This window comes from Nymphaea colorata, chromosome 2 (assembly GCF_008831285.2).
Source record: "Nymphaea colorata isolate Beijing-Zhang1983 chromosome 2, ASM883128v2, whole genome shotgun sequence".
In the NCBI taxonomy this organism is placed as follows: Eukaryota; Viridiplantae; Streptophyta; class Magnoliopsida; order Nymphaeales; family Nymphaeaceae; genus Nymphaea; species Nymphaea colorata.
This window is the reverse complement of record NC_045139.1, coordinates 21,608,114-21,627,051: the sequence shown is the minus strand read 5'-3', so window position 1 is coordinate 21,627,051 and position 18,938 is coordinate 21,608,114. Positions and strand designations below refer to the sequence as shown.

The following is an 18,938-nucleotide window of genomic DNA, read 5'->3' as shown; positions in this document are numbered from 1 at the left end:
GACAGCATTTGTACAAAATTTCTTTAAAAAGGTCTATGACGACTAGCCTCTTTTTTCCCCTTTTATAGGCGACCCAGTGAGGATAACCATGGTTTAATTCCTACGGAGAAGACAGGAACGTATACATAGAAGGTTTAATCACTTCCGCAGAATGTTTGTATCCTGAAATCGTTCACCAACCGTTAGGGATCATCAGCGCATTCACGAAGCTATTGTAAAAACTCCAAACTAGTGATAACACTATCATATGTAACAGTTACAGGTTACAAGCAACTTTTTATTAATCGTTCAACTGAATGGCCATTTACTTACCTCAGCTCCTCAAAATCTCATTTTTACATCATGATGGGATACCATATTGCTACAATTTTGTTTTCTTCTCAAATATCTGGCTATAAGATTCACGTACTAAATTACCTGATGTATCTAACAAGAAAGGAAAATCTTCCCTGTACACGAGAACTTCCAGTCTCTCAGTTGCTGAGTAAACCTTGAAGTGCATCTTTCCTCCGCTCTGGTCTTTTTGATATCTCCTAACAAGAAACAATTCCTGAACTGGATCCCCAATCTCTAAAACTGACAACTTCGATGCTGGATTGGACCAACCAACAGCCAAGCCAATGTGTGACCTCAAGTGAGGAAGCAGCAACAAACTCTTTGCAGTTTGGTCTTCCACCAAGAAATCCACTCCGTTATAGCTATCGCATGTCTTGGGTGAAGAAGCTTGTTACCTGCAAATGTTGCTGTCAGATATCTTGAAACACACACGTGTGCTTGCACATGCATACACACAAACATACATGGGACTATTTAAATTACACTCCAGAAAACCTTTATCCATAGCCTAAAGAGACCATATCAAAAAACACTTCTCACACTAAATTTGACGGCATGAAATGAACAGAAAAAATCAGATAATAGGGAATAGAGTTGCTCACATGGACCCAGGAATCAGTCCACGAAAATGTGAAGAATGAAATGTGAAACAGATTACATGATACCAATGATTGGCCTGGCTTGGAATACCTCTGCAGCTCCAAACAATTATGAAGTGCATAATGTAACTTCTATCATTGCCCAATAGTTAGATATGTAATATAAGGTAAGAAATCGTAAATTTATTTCTTTCATATATACTAAAATTACAAAAAATCAGAAAAATAGGAAAGATATTCTTTCCATGAGAATATGTCACACAAATAAACTCATCAATGAACCATCATCAGTTTAACAAAAATTACAAAACCCATCAAGAAATAAGCTTAAAAGTATATATTGCACCAAATAAACTTGTTTAATGGAAATGACAAATGAAATGATCATTCATCGTGGTTTTCAACTTCATCTTCATTTCTAGAGCTGAATGAGCTATCTCATACACCCCGGCTAAATAAACTATTAGTCTATTACACACAAAACAAGTGAAGGCCCTCCTTCAACGCTAAACAATCTCCTATGCACAGTGCAAAGGCCTCAAATCAATGGAGTTGAAATGGCAAGAACTCCCTGACACCACTCCTAAGAGTGTCTGGAAATTGGGTGTGAAGAAGCCTCTATGTCCAAAAATGAAAAAATGAAGTTCTGCTCCCCTAAGATTTCCACTAATCCAGTATCACACGATACGGGCCATAATGCATGTAACCCCTGAACTAGTTTCAAGGGTGTAAGCAACGTACACTCACAAAATTATGTTTCAAAGTTACGTTACACTTAACATGCATTACCACTGATATACACAGATTGGCTGCAAGCTCAAAAAAGACCCCAACCTGACTTAACATATAGGTTCAGTCTCCGATACAAGTGAGAATGAGTAAGATGGGGGATGGTTTGCCCACTCTATAAGTGAGAATGAGTAAGATGGGGCCTGGCTTGCCCACTCTATAGTGACTGGGTCTACAAAGGTCCCAATCCATGTTTCATGAGTCATGCAAAACCAAACCCGACATGTTCAGAGTTACCAAAGGATCAACAATACAGTAATACAGGTATGTTGAGGTCCCATCAGTGTTCAAAATAGGCAACAGCTGTTAATTGACACCATATAGAGAAGTGACTATACATGCAATATCAAATGATAGCAGAGAGGGGAGAAGACATCAAGAAATAGAATTTGAAACAAGCAGGGAGAACCATACAACACAAAAGAACAACAAAAAAAAATCAATTTTGAAATAAATATCCAAGGAAGAAGCAGGTCAACTGACAGGAGGAATTTAACGGAACAGCCTCAGTGTCTTTTCCAGAAGAATGGATGCTGACGAGCTAAATACCCCTTCCTGCTCCAGATAAAGGGATGGACAATGACTTCAGGAGTTGCTTGCAATTATACTGATGACCCACGTCCAAGCATCTTCTGTAGACACATAATTGTTACAATAAGTATATCAGGTAATGTTCTCAAAGAGAAAGTAAGACGCCACAACAGATATCTGCAACAAGACAGTCAACCTGAACAATCTCAGCATGGAGGAACAATTGAAAATTCCTGTCAAACATAAAACATGGCACCTACCTGTAAAAACACATTGATCGGTCCATGGACATACTCTTTGGATAAGCTTGAGAACTGAAAAGACCAACAGGATTGCAAAGGTAAGAACGACCTGGTTTCAGATTTGGCCTTCACAAAATGAAAAGCTTATTGATAACTGTAAAGGTAGCATGTGGGACATTTATATGGATTAAAACATGGAAAACGTAGATCAAGACGCAAAATCTCCTTACAGCAGCTCTCTGCAAATGCTCACCAAATAAAGGTGGGCTTATTGAAGGGAGATAATGCATGGTTTCCTTTACTCAGGGCCATTAACGCACAATCTCCTTGAGCACCTTTGCAGGTCTTTGAATATGTTATTTGCTTTAGAAAGATATAAATGACTTATTATATGATAAGTTTACTCATGCAGTCAACCACCCTTTCAATTAAATGCTCCATTACGCCCACATATTTTCTGGTACCAGCGTCCAGCCTACTAATTACTACTGCAACATTAACAAGAAGACTACAATGATAAATCATTAACTCTTCCGAGCAAAATTTCCCAAGAAAAGTTAGTTTCTGCTTCAAGGAAGAAGGAAAGCTGAATGAATTTGAAATCTCAACATCACTAATGCAAGAAAAACAAATATTATCAAATAAAAGAAAAGGAAAAGGTATCTTCCCTCCTCAGACTGCTCCCGTACAATCACGAGTCATGAGACAAGGATTTAGTGCCAGAATATCTTCACCCAGCTGTATTCTAAAACTTATTCATGCAAAAACCACTGGCATCTGCAAGGTCATCAGTTTTCCTTCCCAACAACTATTCATTCTGCATCATCATGAAGCCCTCACGCATTACTTCTGAACCATCTTGATAGCTGTAAGCTTGAAAAGTAATCCTCCTGCAGATATTTGCCTAAGATAGGTACCATGAAATGATGGTAGCTGAATTTCTATCTGATTCTAGGCATCACTAGTTGTACTGATCATCTTCTCTTGAACAGCAATGAAGCTCTTCAGCCAATAACGACTGCAAGTTTTCCAAATTTAAAACTGCAGTAACTTATTGTAAATTCAATAACCCACTCACTTGAATAAAATTCATTAACCTCCACAATAACTCATAAGTGCTGCAACTGATTTACTCCAAGCACAACTTGGTTGGCATCAGCATCCTTATCTCTTTTACCTAGTAGCGTCCGATTTAATAATTTAAAGTACACTTGTATAATGATTTTTAAAGATACAGATATCAGCCGGCCTGCTGCCCGCCCAGGCCCCCACACAGCCCAGGACCCCGGAGGTAGGGAGAATTGGGGGCGGGTAGTGGATAACCTCTCGCTCATGCAGGAAGATACAGATATCAGCCAAAACTGCAATCGTACATGCACAACTCTGGTGCGGCATGGGTATATCAAGGTCTTGAGAAATAGGGATAGCATAATATACAATTCCCAATTATCCAAGCCATAAAGTAAATGGCATCTAATGTAGGAGATTTATGCTTGATCTTGCACTCAGTATCCTGATCAATTGAACTTTGCTAGTCAATTGTGCTTTATTGATATTTATTTGTTTGTGCTTCACCAATAATTGTTTGTTCCCTCCATTATCCTGCCTCAATATAGAACCTATCCAATGAGCTTTGCATGTGAACTAGTCTCCAGGAAAATAAGATACACGCTATTTCTGCAGCTGGATGTTCTCGAAAATAATGATACACATTATGCAACAAGGCAGAAAAGATAAATGGCTAATTTAGAGGATCGGAAAAGCTCGACAGCAACTTTGATAGACATTGCTCATTTCATTTCTGCCAATTCTTATGTAGACAAGAAACCATAAGATCACCAGAAGAACGATAAAGCTTTCTGGTATGGATAAATTATAGATGTCTGCATAATTTCCAGCATCCTCACTTGCAGGCACAAAATCCAAAATATCCTCTTACCAAAACCTACTACCTCAATCTCCAGAGCAAGGTCACAGTATATCAAACATATAAAAGGGGCAAACACTTCCAGTAAGACAACAGAAACTTCAGCACAAATGTTATACTCTTGATTACTTGGATCAGAGTCCAAGTTATCATGAGAAGTACCTTCAAGTCAACTGCAAAGCCAACATAATAGGGCTAGACACCAAACCCAAGAGAAGAAACATAAATTCCTAAACAGAAATACAGGACTTAAAGCATCTCAGCTACAAATATAAAAGATATTTAAACACTTAATAATACACAAAACATCATCCCAACAAATCCTTTGTTATAGGGTACTACCACTTACTATCTGGGAACAAACAGGCAAAGGGCACAAAACATCCATGAATAAGTGAGCTTCTATTATCTTAACAACAATCATCCTCCACATGCAGGTACAAGAAAAATAAGGGTATACCAAAATCCAAGACACAGAACGCTTATTAGTAGTTGCCTACTAGATCATCTCATTTGGCATGTATGATGTATCTTCACAAGAATAATTTCACCATCATTAAACAAAATATGATGATCTCACGGCACATCAATGCAGGTCTCTTTCATTAACAAATGCAGGTTAACCAAGAACAGAGGTAACCTAGAATGCTTCCAACATGCCTAGAAGCAGATTGACCAGACATGAAATTGTGCTTCGCTAATCTATTAAATGCAAAAAAAAAAAAAAAAAAAAAAAAAAACATATTCAGACTCATTCCAAAACCTCTGATGAACTAACTAGAAATTACACACTCCAACATATGCCTATTACTGTGTACCTATAGGTTCATCTCACATCCCCAAAAAATGCTCCAGGTGTGCAGCTCAATTATAATAAACACCTCATCAACATTTCATCTTTAGTTCACCACACTGCAAAAGCTGAACCGTCCGTCAAAAATAATACCAGTGACACCTCAACCCGCTCTTAACATCAATCCCCACCAAGGGCCCCCAAAGTCAACTGATAACTCCACCTCAGAAAAATGACACCTAAAAACCCCTCTCGTATCCCTGCCCTATCGACTACAATAAAACATGGAGACACTGCCAAATGAGCACAAGAGGAAAGGTGTCTCCGTACTGCCAAATCTTTTAAGATCTTTTCATGAACCAATCTCCCACAAGTGACAGGAGAAAGGAAGAAGAAACTCATTTTATCCAGTCATTCCAAAAACTGTCTTGCCATCATATCAACCCAGGAAGCAGCAGCAACTTTAATGATTCAACTCCATATGTTTCCGGTTTGTCATCCTTGGTTCCAGCACTGAGATACCAATTACACGACTAGAGAATACATAACCAGGATCACATGAAAGCTGGTCATATCCATAGGAAGATCTAAAAATAGCACTAAGAGAATAGCCTTCCAATTCAACTCATTATTCAGGGAACAAAATTTTAGTGACCTAGACAAATAAATCATAAAATTCCATGTTGGATATTCCCATCAGAAGCCACGCAGAACACTCAACACTACATCCATATAACAGAAACTGAAGACAATCATCTCGTCCACAGTGATAGAACAAGGGAAAGCAAAAAGAGAAAGACCCACAGCAACTTTACAGCCATCAACCAGCTAATGGCACATTTCACAGGCTTGGCGGCCCAAACATCACAGTTCATTGGCTTTGCTGGAAGATTTCGCAAATTTCAGTAGCAGATTAAGGAAAGACGCACTTAGTGCCATCTTGAATGCACCCAGGTAAACCATTCACTCTAATTATACCGAAGAAATGCATTCATAACTACCTCTGGGGCCACCAATAACAAGCATCGAAACCAGAAGTCACACAGCAACTGTACACACATACTGAGTTTAACATTTGTGAATGATGTAATAAAGATCTCATTAAAAATACTATTTATGAGGTAATTGCTTTGAAAGCAAAATCACCAAAGAAAAATCAAGCATAACGATCACTCAGTCCAAACTTTGCATATCAAAGTCCAAATGAACTGCCAAGAGATCCACACAATCGTATTAATTAGCCAGAAACATGGACAGATTTGAAACAGGTTAACTTCCCTTCATGTTGATTTTAGGTCAGAACATCAATAACCTTACAGCCCAAAAGTAAAAATGACGCTCTATGGGAGTAACAACCTGTAAAGTGTAGCCATTCAAATCCATAATCCAGTAGGCCTCCTAGGCTCCTACCTTTACACCTCAAGTCTATCATGTTATAATCTCTTAAGATGACAAAACAGGTACAGGTGTGCAGCTTATGCAACTCCAAATTTAGGAACGCATATGCTAGTACAAATCCTAGCCGACCACAAAATACAACTTCCAGTCACTGGAAAAAAATTAAAGCTTTCAAAGCATTTACGTATCACAAGTAAAAAGAAAAAATGCCAAATGGAAATAGCATCAAATCCATCCAATTGTTGGCATTCTTTGAATTTCAATGGAAAAAATCACTAACAGAAAAATTGCTGGAGGATAAAAAAGGCCCCTCCAGTCTCAAATTATTTTATCAACAGCTCTTGTATGTGAGAGAGCATAAAAAAATTATGAAAGTTAAGACGAGCTATACAGAAAGAAATAGGGTTTATCAGGTTAAAAATAAAAAGTTCGGGCATGTTTTCGATAGCACATCTAGATGCAAAACAGGTTAACATGATTGATTGCATAGTGAATAACAAAGATCTACATGATGAATGAGGCTGCATACTCATATCTTAATGACTTGAAAGAGGAAATAATTAGACGGAAGCCACTGGGCAATGGGAAAAGAAAAGGCAAAACTCAAATGAAATTTAAGTAGCAAAACCTAAAAGAGGTTCAACTGCAAGATGATTACTCTGCCATGAACAATGGAGTTTTGCATAAGCAAATGGCGACATTATATACGAATAGGTGAACTTAATGTTCATCTGCACTGAACTAGAAATCTAGTGCTTCTACTATAACATCAGTAACCTAGAGCAACACCAAGCTCAAGCTCATTGAACATCAAGACAACTCTGCAGTCAGCGATGTGCAAGACGGGATTTGTCAAGTGCATATGAATTTGATCCAATCCCAAAACTGTGGCCTTTGTCACCAACAACCTGAATAAGTGAATATCAATGACAAAGAAACAACGTCAGGAAGGAAAAAGTCCAAACATCCATTACCACAAAATATGCATAAGCTAATAGATAAGGAAGTCAGAAGTACATGCAAGATTGCATACCGAAGAAAGTCCATATCCATCTCCATATGGACCTGCATAACCCATCTCTGGACTACCAACTTTAGTTCCATAACTTCCACCTGCAGTCAACTTTCCATGTAAAAACCCAGTGTGAAGGGATCACAGAACACTTTCTGGGACATATAGACTCATATATTTTATACAGATTTACTTAACAATCTAAACCTAATAAGTAATAACCTTACCCACCTGATGATGTATGAAATGAATCACTTTCTTAGCATATTCTGCATGTATTCATCTGCATGTTCATTATTTACATCTCATGTTTACATTGTTTAAGTATTAAGAGCTTGTGTTTCAAATTGCACATTAATCAAGGTTACAAATGAGTGAGACATCAAGTTTTTGGTGTTTTGGAGAGAAATCGCTGCAGAAAGAGATCCAGATCCATATCCAAGAGCATTCACAGATCACATCATAGACCCAAACCTCGGATCCAAATTTAGCTGAAGTTGACCTGCCACAGGCGCATCCAATGGATTCTTCAGATACTCCAGGATAAGTCAACCTTGCCTGAGGTCAATCCCTTTTTTTTTTGAACAACCTCTTCTGATCAAACTCAATCCAATTGACTTGAAGAAAAATTCAAAATGCCACTCTTGGATGGCATCTTGTTGTATGATTTTAAATTCTTCTCTAGTTGATTTGCAGTTTCATTGAAAATTATGGGTTATTATTGAACAAGTTTATTGAACACTTAGATACAAGCATAGAGAGACCTGCTACAGAGGTTGTGGCTTAAAGACCTCCTACAGTGGTCACTGATGACTTCCAAGTTCCAAGTCCTAAGAGATTCCTTTTTCGCCCCTTTCCAATATCCATCCGCAGAGGACTCTTGCAAGTGGATTGTTCTTCAACCTCCAGGAGGGTGATCTAGGCTGGAATATAGTTCCATCTTCATATCTTTCATTTTATTTTCTTGTGTTTTTGGCCACTTGTTTTGTTGGTTTTTGCAGGTGTGCAACTAAGAATGGGAGGAGGAATATCAGGGCCAAAGGAGATTATTGTGTCCTTTCCTCCCTTGGTCGAGATTTTATGCCAACTGCCACCTTTACCTCCTCTTTTTCTCCTTCCTTGCCGAATGGGCATACATTTTCAAAAGTAGCACTGAAGTGGTGACATATGGAACACCTCTTCAAAAACCCTACACTTGTCTTTCTGTAGTTGCTATATGACAAAGAAAATGGTGAAATTTACACATAATCATGGAATCTTTTACACAAATATCCAAAATTAAATGACTTTGTGCGTCTAATACCAATAAATAAATGAGCATGAGAAATAAAGCAATACTATTCCAGCCGAAATTACACAAAAAGAACTTAGAGGGAAAAATCCTAACAACAACTATCACTTCATTGTATTTAACATGTCATTATAAGAAATATTTCTTTCATTTGATTTTTGGAAGGATATGTGAAAGCAGAAAACCAGCATTTTAAACCAGGCACATGCAAGGTTGAAGGCCATACATTTCTGACTGCATTAAATTGGTTTAAAGATACGTACCAGCAGCCCAAGGCCTATGGTCAGATCCAGCAATATCTACACGAATTTTCTCAATCTCACGGGCCATAGAAACAAGATTTTTTTCCATTGCCTGCTTCTGCTCCATCAGCTCAATGCTGGCCTTTTTTTCTGCCTCAAATGCCATCCTACAATAATAAATAGCTTCATTTCACACATCTATCCAGTTTCAGTACTCTAACCAGAGGAAACCAATTGGTAGAGAAAGCGAATTCAATAATAATGTAGATCAAATATGCTATGTTGTAGTCGAAAGAGACCTGGCATGAGCAAGTTCTTGTCTTAAGCCATCTATGTCTGCCCTCAAATGCGGAATCTGCTGATTTTCAGCTTGTGCCCTTGCCAAGTCCTGAGAGAGATTTTGAACTTGGACACCAAGCTCCTGTCTTAAAGCAGTCAATTTTTTGACTTCTGCCTGCCGCTGTAAAACTTCTAGCCTCAAAGGCTCAGTAGCCCGAAGGTCAGCCTCTAACTTCAAACCTTTTTCTATCAACTCTCTAGCATGGAATTCTTTCTCCGTGCGGATATCTGCAATCAGAAAATTTAATCGGTGCAGTTCATCCTTGGTGAAAGCAATGTCCCGGTACATTCCTGCACGATCTTCAGCTAACCTTCGGTTCTCTAACAACAGCCTACGTATTTCCTCTGTCTGAATCTCAAGCTCTTCTTCAAGAATAGCAGGATGGGGTGTTAGGCGACGGCCAACTGATGGGACATCGCGAATGCCTGGGTGGAAACCCCTGCTGCCTTCTGCAACATGACGAGGTAGCCGACCTCTTCCAGCCATCCTCTTTTATCTTTCCCTGAGGGACGAATATCCTGAAAACAATAAAAAAAAGCACAAAAAGTGAGAAGAAGCTATAGAAATCCAAACTGTGGTAATAGCAGAACCTTAGCTAGCTTGTTCTGTTGTGGATCTGAAAGACATAAATACTTATGAACTCGACTAACTATGGAGGCTTGTGAACCTGTTGCGAATAAATAAAGGCAAGCTATAAATCCAAAGGCTGGATTTAAGATGGAAAGATTATTAGCATCCATCCAAATAAAAATTAGCCAATATTCGGCCCATCAATTTCTCACTGCCCACGCATCGACTACGTATTTTACCAAGGGCAGACAAACGACGTAGGGCTTCATAGCCGTCTGCCAAGCGCTGAATTATTGACAGGCTAACGGCAATCAGTAGCAGCAGTTGAATGCGCAGAATTTCCTAAATAGGAACAAAAACAAAACAACAGGCTGCCCATGAACGATCCTAAAGGTTTTCCAGGACAGCAATAAGCTAACTCTCTACCCTAGCAGATTGCAACTTTTTGAGAGAATTAGGGTTGCAGGTTGAATCCACGAACTCTAGGGACAAATGACCAAAAGAAATGCAGAAAATCCATGACAAACTAACATTAGAGGACAAGCAAGAGAGAAATGAAAAGCTGACAAACAAAGCGAACCAAAGGAAATTGTCCGTATGACGAAAGGACGGATAGATGGAGACGACGGAAATAAGAAAACTGCGAGACGAAGAAGAGGAGCGTACTACCGTCAAGCAGCAAAAAGAACCCTAGAAATCTGTAGTATAGGAGGAGGAACGCCCAATTCACTCCCTCTCGATCTCTCTCCGTCGGGGAGTCCTGCGGTATAGAGACCGGAGAAAGGGCAGATTCTTATTGGCTGCATCCTATTCTATGTCCTGTTCGGGTCCGAGTACGGACTAACTGCCCGGTTCGTATTCGACGTGTTCGTGTCATGGCGGTGGTTTCAGGGCCGCATTACCAGTTGTTCCATGATTGCCATAATCGGACTTTGGATTGCTAATAGCCTCCAAAGCTGGTTACTTGCTTGCAAAGGGGGTCATAATGTCCTAAATATCCATATTAAAAATAATAGAAAGAAACTTTTTCAAATGGTAAAAAAGGATTTTAAAAGCATAAAAAAATAAAATGTAAACTTCCTTTATAAAAAAAAATCAAAATTGTCCCCACCCCACCTTGGTGCACATTGTTGTGTAAAGATCTCCGTGCACGTAACTCAATCTAAGTAGTCTCAAGAGATGGTGCAGCTTATGGTTTTGGGCACTTGGGAGGAGGGACCAGTTGTCCCCTAACCAAATGGTAGTAGAACAATGTAACATAACGTCCAGGGTTCAAGAATTGGTATATGAAGAAAAGAAAGACGAAGAACTTGGAAGAAGTGGGGCAGGTCATATCTTCCATCTCCAGAAATATAATCTAGTTTTTGAATCCCTTCTATGGCTGCGAAGTCCCCTCTTCTTGCCAATTAAGCCTTCTTACCATTTTATGTGATCAATGACATCATCACCCTCATTTGAAGGGGGGTTTATTACGTTGTCTCCTTACTTCAAGCACTCCTCCCTTTAATCGTTCAACGTCCTTCAAGTATGGTCTTCCCTTGACCATTTCCACGATAGTGTAGTCAATGGAAGAGAACACGATCTCCATGGAGCTGGTTATATGCACCACACTTCTCAACTGACACCATGTGGAAAAAACCTGTGATGGGGTCGAGCAACTTAACTTACGTCCATGATTGACAAATTCAGTGGGGTTGTTGAAAGACATAAATGCATGCATCTATGTCGGCCCTGAATGGTGTTAATGCCCTCCCTTGGTGAGAAAGCAAAAGACCCTTTGTTGTGTCTCTTTAAGTTTGGAGAAGCATTTAGAAAAGCACCTTCACAATACAGAGAAAAGCCACTAGAATCCTCTTTCCTGGAAGTGCACCCAGTGTACACCAGAGCAAAGGCGAGTTCTTCTTTTGACCGTTTGATTGTTACCACTGCTATTGAAGCAAAAGAAGACTCCTACTATGGACCACCCAAGTCCTTGAAGAATGGTTGAAAACTTTTGGGTAATCTTTGCATTTTTCTTTTTCAACTAATTACTCACCCAATGTAGTAAAATTGTGTGACTTAGATTGCGAGAATGTGCAAATTAGTTTTTAATTGATTGTATGAGTGTTGATGTAAGCACAGGACAAATCAGTTGTTCACTTGTTTGCAAAAAGATGGCCTATTTACTTTGAAGTAGCTAGAGGGATGAATTAAAACTACTGTACGGGGTAGTATATTATTCTGACTACCTGGAATTCATGCACGTTTTTGCCAACACAATCATGTTATCTAGATGCTACAAACGGGTGATGACAAAAATGGTTGATTTAGTATTCGGCAATTAGTCCTCCGTAGAGGGTCAAGATAGTCTGCAATTTAGGTTTATATTTTATTATTCCTTTTATTTTTCAATTGCTTATATGATTTCATGTTTATTTGAGTGTGCAATTCAGTTTTTTATGTTTGAAGTAAAGGGTGAACTAGATGCCGCAACATGATGCTAGCTTAGTCCTCAAGAAAAGCTTCATGCAAACTTTCCAGCAACATTGGCATTAGCCTAAACTTGTTTGTGCTTAATGCATTGTAGTATGATGTGATTTAGATTGTTAAAACAAGTAATAGTGGAAATAGCTAGCCAACATTTAATGTAGCTAAATGATTGTCACAGACCTACTTTCTTTGGATTGTGAAGCCTATCGGTTGCCTATCTGCCATAAGCCTTAATAAGCAAAAGAATGCATAGATAAATTGAAAACAAAGAGTGCATATAGAAGTCAAGGACACAAAGGAATAGAGGGAGGAACTTGCAATGAACATAAATTGCATTCATCACAAGAAAAATGTAAGCAATGATATCTTGAAGAAAACTCAATTTTACTTACATATGATGGTAGAGACCGCTTACATAGGATTCAATTATCAACCACCGAAAGCATAGATCCTCCAACCTACACTGAGGCTAGTGGGAGGGTGCCCAATTACAAGTAACACAAGCATACACCAAAGACACTATACACAAAAAGAAAAGAAGACTATATAGATACAAATACAAGGGAACATGCTCTTCCCTTTAAATCATGTGTCACCCTCAGTGTCAACTGCTGCATGATAGGTTGAGACTTACTTTGGGTATTGTTGCTTCATCCGAAAGACATACTCCCACGTTGATTGCTCCTTATATATCCACTTCACAATATACTTTTTTAACTATCTAGATAGTTGATTTTATGCCAAAGAATCTGCTCTATTTATCAGTCTATGCTCGCTTAGTTGATGATGCACTGTGTAAGATTGACTCATATTACAATGTGCTCATCTCCAGATCTCTACCATCGGCATAAAAGGGCTTTAGGTTGCAGACACAGAACACTGAGTGTATCTTACTAGCATATGATTGAGCTTGTATGCTAGCTTTCCGTTCCTTTGACTACAGTGAATAGTCTCTCACACTTATGAACCAGCACACAGTGTCTCCCATGAAAGATTCACATGCAATCTGCAACTTCACAAGGGCCTAATCTCTTACTTTGAACTCCATAGGTCATCATTTCTTGTTGGCCCACTTTTTCATCTTCTTAACAGCTTTGTGTAAGAACACTTCTGATCACTTTGTTTGCTCCTATTAGTCCCTGACAAATTGGTAGGTGAAGGTTGGACATCCATTCTCTGTTGCTGCCCAGTGGCTATTTCAAATGGATTGTGCCTCGAAGGCTCCCTTTTTTTTGCAAGTTGTAGCAGAATTAGACTATGTCTAGCAATTTCACTCAATTTTTTTGGTTCATGCTAACAAAACACTGTAAATATTGCTCCAACAAAACATTGATGTGTTCAATCTAAGTGACATCTATGGATGAAAGATTGTTTAAAATAGCCAGTTAGAACCCACAACCGAAACATTTCACATTAAAACTTACTTGTGAAGCGGGCGTCATGGTCACTTACAATATGTTTTGGCATGCCTCAATACTTCACTATATTCTTTACGAACTACTTCTCCATCTTTTCCATAGGACACTCCTTTAAGGCTCAGATAAAAGTAGCATATTTGGAAAATTGATCCATAACCACAAAGACAAAGTTGAAGTTGTCTACTTTGGAGAGATTCACAAAAATAGTCCATGAACAGGTTTTCCATGGATGCTCAGGAACATGAAGAGGTTCCAAGAAGCGAGCAGTCTTCTTATTTGTCTCTTTGTCGTGCAAGCAAATGAGGCATGTTTTCATATAATCTTCATCAGCGTCTCACATCTTTGACAGAAAATAGTCATGTTCAATTAGTGCTAAGGCTTGCTCCTAGCTAGGATGGCCAACCTACAATGTGTCATGGAACTCCTTTAACAACTCCTGTCCAAGATTATCCCCCCTTTGCATGAACATGTGTCGGCCCTTAGTGAGGAGAAGTCCATCCCACAACTAGAGTCTCTGAATCTTCCCTGCCTCGGCCAAGGTTACTCAATGCTTGGCCATGGAATTCTACAACATGCTTTGTGAATGCGCCCGACGAGAACACCCTCTAGTTTTTGCTTTGAAGGCTTCTGCCTTAACTACCATGAATTCTGCTTTCCAACTTAGTGCATCGGCCACCACATTGGGTTTTCCTACCTTATAGTCAAGTGCAAAGTCAAACTTTGCCAAAAATTCTTGTCACCGAGCTTGTTTCAAAGTCAGTTTCTTCTAGTTTTTGAAATAACTTGTGGTCACATTGTCCACCTTTACAATGACTTGAGTTCTCAGTATATAATACTTCTATATATGAAGGCAATGCACAATGGCTATCATTTTCCCTTCAAGCATAGAGTAGGGCTACTCTGCATCCCTTTAGCTTCTAGTTCTCATAGACAATGGAGAGTCCCTCCTACATGAATGCCCAACCAATAGCAAAATCAAAGGCATTTGTGTGGAGTTAACTTCAAGTGTAAGGACATATTTAGCATGAGCTCCTGTAGAAAGGCCGTCTTCAACCTATCAAAAACATCTTAAACTAGCTCCATCCATGCCCGTGTTTGGTTCTTTTTCAGCAAATTAGTGAGGGGCACAATAATGAGTGACTACCCCTTGATGAACCGCCAATAATAGCTCACCAACCCAAGGAAGAAATGCAACTTTTGGACTTTTAGTTGGCAAGTTCCACTCTTGGACGGCCTTCACCTTTTATGTAATATTCTATAGTTGATCATGCTTGACAACATAGTCAAGGAAGCTGATTTTTCCCTAGTTGAAGAGGCACTTTTCCCTCTTGGAACACCATCTACAGATGTCCCACATGTTCTTTCAAGTTGTTGCTAAATACCATAATGTCGTCAAGATAAACTACTACCAACTTGTTTGGATAAGGGTAAAAAATCTCGTTCATCAATGTTGAGGAGGTGTATTTGTCAACCCGAATGACATAACCAAAAACTCATAGGATCTGTAACAAGTGACGCAAGTGGTTTTCAGTTCATCCCCTTATACAATCTGGACTTGCCAATGACTTGAACGAAGGTCCAACTTAGAGAATGCTCATGCTTCGCCCAACTGATCAAAGAGGTACGTTATCAATGGTAAAGGATACTTAGTCTTTACTATCACTTTGTTCAGTGCTCGTTATTCCACACATGATGTTTTAACTGAAACAACACATGTGCATCATAGGGAGCCTTAGAGGGCCTAATGATCCTTCCAACAAGCATTTAATCCACCTGATGACGTTGAAGTTTTTCCAATTCTATAGGGCCTGTTCGGTAAGGTGCCATGGCTGATGGTTTTGGATTGGAGATCAATTCACATGGTCCACTTATCATCATGGTAGCAATTATTTTGGGAGTTTTACATGCATCATTTTTGTGAAATCCTTCAAGACAAGTGTAAGAGCCTCTACGACCAACCAAAAAAATCATCAAACATTCTTTTATTACCACCATGTATGCTTCATCTTTATGTTTTATGCCCTTCTTCAACTGCATAGCAGACAACATCACAGTCTTGTCCTTATTTTTCTTTACTGCCAATACTAGAACCATGTAGGGAGACCTTTTTGTCTAGGATGCCAATAGCTCATAGCATTGGGATTATCTTTACCAAAATAATGACCATCATGCCTAGAATCATCGTGAAATCATCCATCGATGCCACCAAAAAAGTTGGGTTTTTCCAATTGACTCTCAATCTTCACAACCACACCTCAGGCTACTCTGTAGAAGGGCTTTGCCTTTGAGTTTACTGCCTTCATGCATAACTCTTCATTCTCAAGGTTGAGGCCCAATCTTCTCGCCTCTTCTTTTGTGATTAAATTATGTGTTGCACCTATGTCTACCATTGCCATCATTGACTTTTTGTTATAAGAATGCTTAAGTACATAAGTTCAGTAGTTGTCACCAGTGTCATCTTTTTCGTCAAGTTCAAAGCATTGAGAAGCTGGAATGCTCCCATATGTAGGCCTTCATCTTCCTAAGCATGCACAAGGTAAGCATATTGTTTTGAGAAACTTGCCTAGTTGCTCCCAACATTTGACACTTTGACACAAAGTGATTGCCACTATAGTCCCAACACTTCAATCATGGAGGTGGCTAAGAAGGATTGTAGCTGTTGTCATCTCGCCTACTCCCGCCACCACTGTTTTGCATAGTCATATTGGTGTTCCTCTTGTCTTGTTGTCTAATTTTCTTATTGTTGCCACAATTGTTGTAGTTGTTGTTCTTGCTTTTCTTTGAATTGTAGGGCTTATACTCTAACTTGGGTCATCTTGATGTGTCAACCTAATCTTCGATAACTGGAAGGGCACTACTCCAAGTTTTTGGGGTCTTGCCACCGAAGTTCATGCTCTATCCAAGGTTGTAGTCTATCCATTAAGTAGAATAATTGAACTTCATTAGGCATTTTTGAGATCTCCAACATCTTTGTTGTGAAAGCCTTAACATAATCATGGATCAAACCTATTTGCTTAAGTTCCATAAGTAGTTGTCATATCAAGAAAGGCCCACACATTTCGTGCTCGAATTCATCCCAAGTATCAATGGTGCAATGCCTCTTCTTGACGTCACTCTCTCACCTTTGCTTTTCGTGTTTGATTCTCATCTTGTCATCATAAATCAAGTTTACCTTGAGGTACTTCTACATATGATACAAGAAGTTTTCAAACTTTGTATCTCGAGTACCATTGTATCTCTTCAACTTAGGGACTTCCATATGAGGCATGACACCAATAACCTCTGGCTCCCCCCATCATGGTAAGACGATTCTCCATAGATCTGTTCCGCATCTTGAGAACCTACATCTCATACTCTATAGCTGCCAAATGGGCCAAAACTTCTCTCAACTGAGATTTCTCTTGGTCTAAATTCTGATTAGTCCCTATGTTGTAGTTCTCTAAGCTCTGGGCAGCTTCAGTTATTGAATGATTCAATGATGCAACAGCTGTCTCGACAGCAGCCAGTCGAGCTTCTACCGATCAATTGGTTCCACTTATCCCTTGCTTTTTCTACTGAAAAGTTTGTACTCCCTTAGTTGAAGAACCTGTCTTGTCTCCAGCCATGCTACCAGAGACAACCAGTCATCAGTTCACTTGATGTCGACTTAACTCTTCACATCCCATTGTGTCAAATGCTTGCTCTGCCTCTGATACGAGTTTTCATGGGCTTACTTTCTTCTGACAATGAGGCATGATGGTTGCCTATCCACCATAAGTCATTAAGAGGCAAAAGAGTACACATGTAACACAAAAAGAAAGAGTGTGTACGAAAAGCCAAGAACACAACGAAATAGAATGAGGAACTTGCAATACACATGGATTGTATTCATCACAAGGAAAATATAAGCAAAGAAATCTTAAAGAAAACTAAACTTTACTTATATAGGATGACTGAAGCCATTTCCATAGGATTCAAATGTCGACCACCCAAAACACAAAATACATGCACGTGGGGCCAGTGAGAGAGTGCTCCATTGCAAATAAATACAAGTATACACCAAAAATACTGTAAATAAAAAAGAAAAATAACTACACAGACACAAACATAGGAGAACATGATGGTTGTGTTGTTAAGGTAAAAATTAGCATTAAATTGAATGTGCTATTTTGAGGCAAATGAGGATAGATAGAGGGCTGACTTAGTTATGGCACAATTTAGTTTATAGAGTGGGAGCCAGTGCAAGATTTGATCATCAACATGGTACTTACATATGCAACTAAGCAATTTTATTTATTCTAATGTAAAATCATAAGGTCGATTAGTTTGTTTTGTGATTTATTGATTGTTTCATGTGATTCACATAAATGTGTGATTAGTAATTATTTTTAAATTTTTATTTTACGCAGATTCGACCTGTTTCCATATGAATAGGATACTAATCATCCATTTAATATGACTGATTGGGAGTGAGTTGCCTAAGAAAATAGGTAGAACCAAAATTGGTACAAGAAAGGGATAGGTTGGCAGAAAAAAGAAGAAGAGAAGATTGAAAATAAGGATAAAGCTGTGAGAAAATGAGATGAGGGTAGATGGGTTAGGAAATTGAGGTTAAGAAAGATGAGAAGGTTGAAGTCAATGGTGTAGTTTTAAGCAAAGTGGGCAGATCTATTAGGAGATTGAAGCAGAGGATATAGCTAGGAGCAAAGGAGAGAATAGATGTCAGGTGATTGTAGTTGAGGGGGATGAGAAGATCGAAGCCAATGGTAAAGCAAGGCATAGAGAAAGAGGGCAAAGAGCATAGATGATTGTAGCTGAGGAGGGAGAAGTCATATTGTACCGATCCTAAATTTTAACGACAATTTTGCTTGAAAATCTAAATCATTTTAAATTAAAATCAAAACACCCAAAAAAAAACTTTTCAAACATCTAATTTCTAAAATCATTAGGCATTGTTACTGTAAACTACCAATATCAAATAATAGGTTAACTTAAACAATCA

General features: G+C 38.8%; 1 protein-coding gene across 17 annotated transcripts in view; it reads right to left on the bottom strand.

Moving 5' to 3' along the window:
• Nucleotides 1-212: 212 nt before the first annotated feature.
• The window catches only part of LOC116248282 (protein FLX-like 3), a 40,821-nt gene continuing 22,095 nt past the window's right edge, over nt 213-18,938 (bottom strand). For 11 of the 17 annotated variants that reach the window (XM_050076396.1, XM_050076393.1, XM_050076397.1 and 8 more), the window contains 6 exons: nt 9,460-10,018; nt 9,182-9,327; nt 7,649-7,728; nt 2,516-7,523; nt 2,208-2,356; nt 213-731 (listed from right to left, as the gene is read on the bottom strand). In XM_050076396.1, coding sequence (XP_049932353.1) covers nt 7,443-7,523; nt 7,649-7,728; nt 9,182-9,327; nt 9,460-9,986 — 834 coding nt within the window. In that variant the 5' untranslated portion in view covers nt 9,987-10,018 and the 3' untranslated portion in view covers nt 213-731; nt 2,208-2,356; nt 2,516-7,442. The other 6 variants (XM_050076391.1, XM_050076394.1, XM_050076390.1 and 3 more) reach the window with 6 other exon arrangements.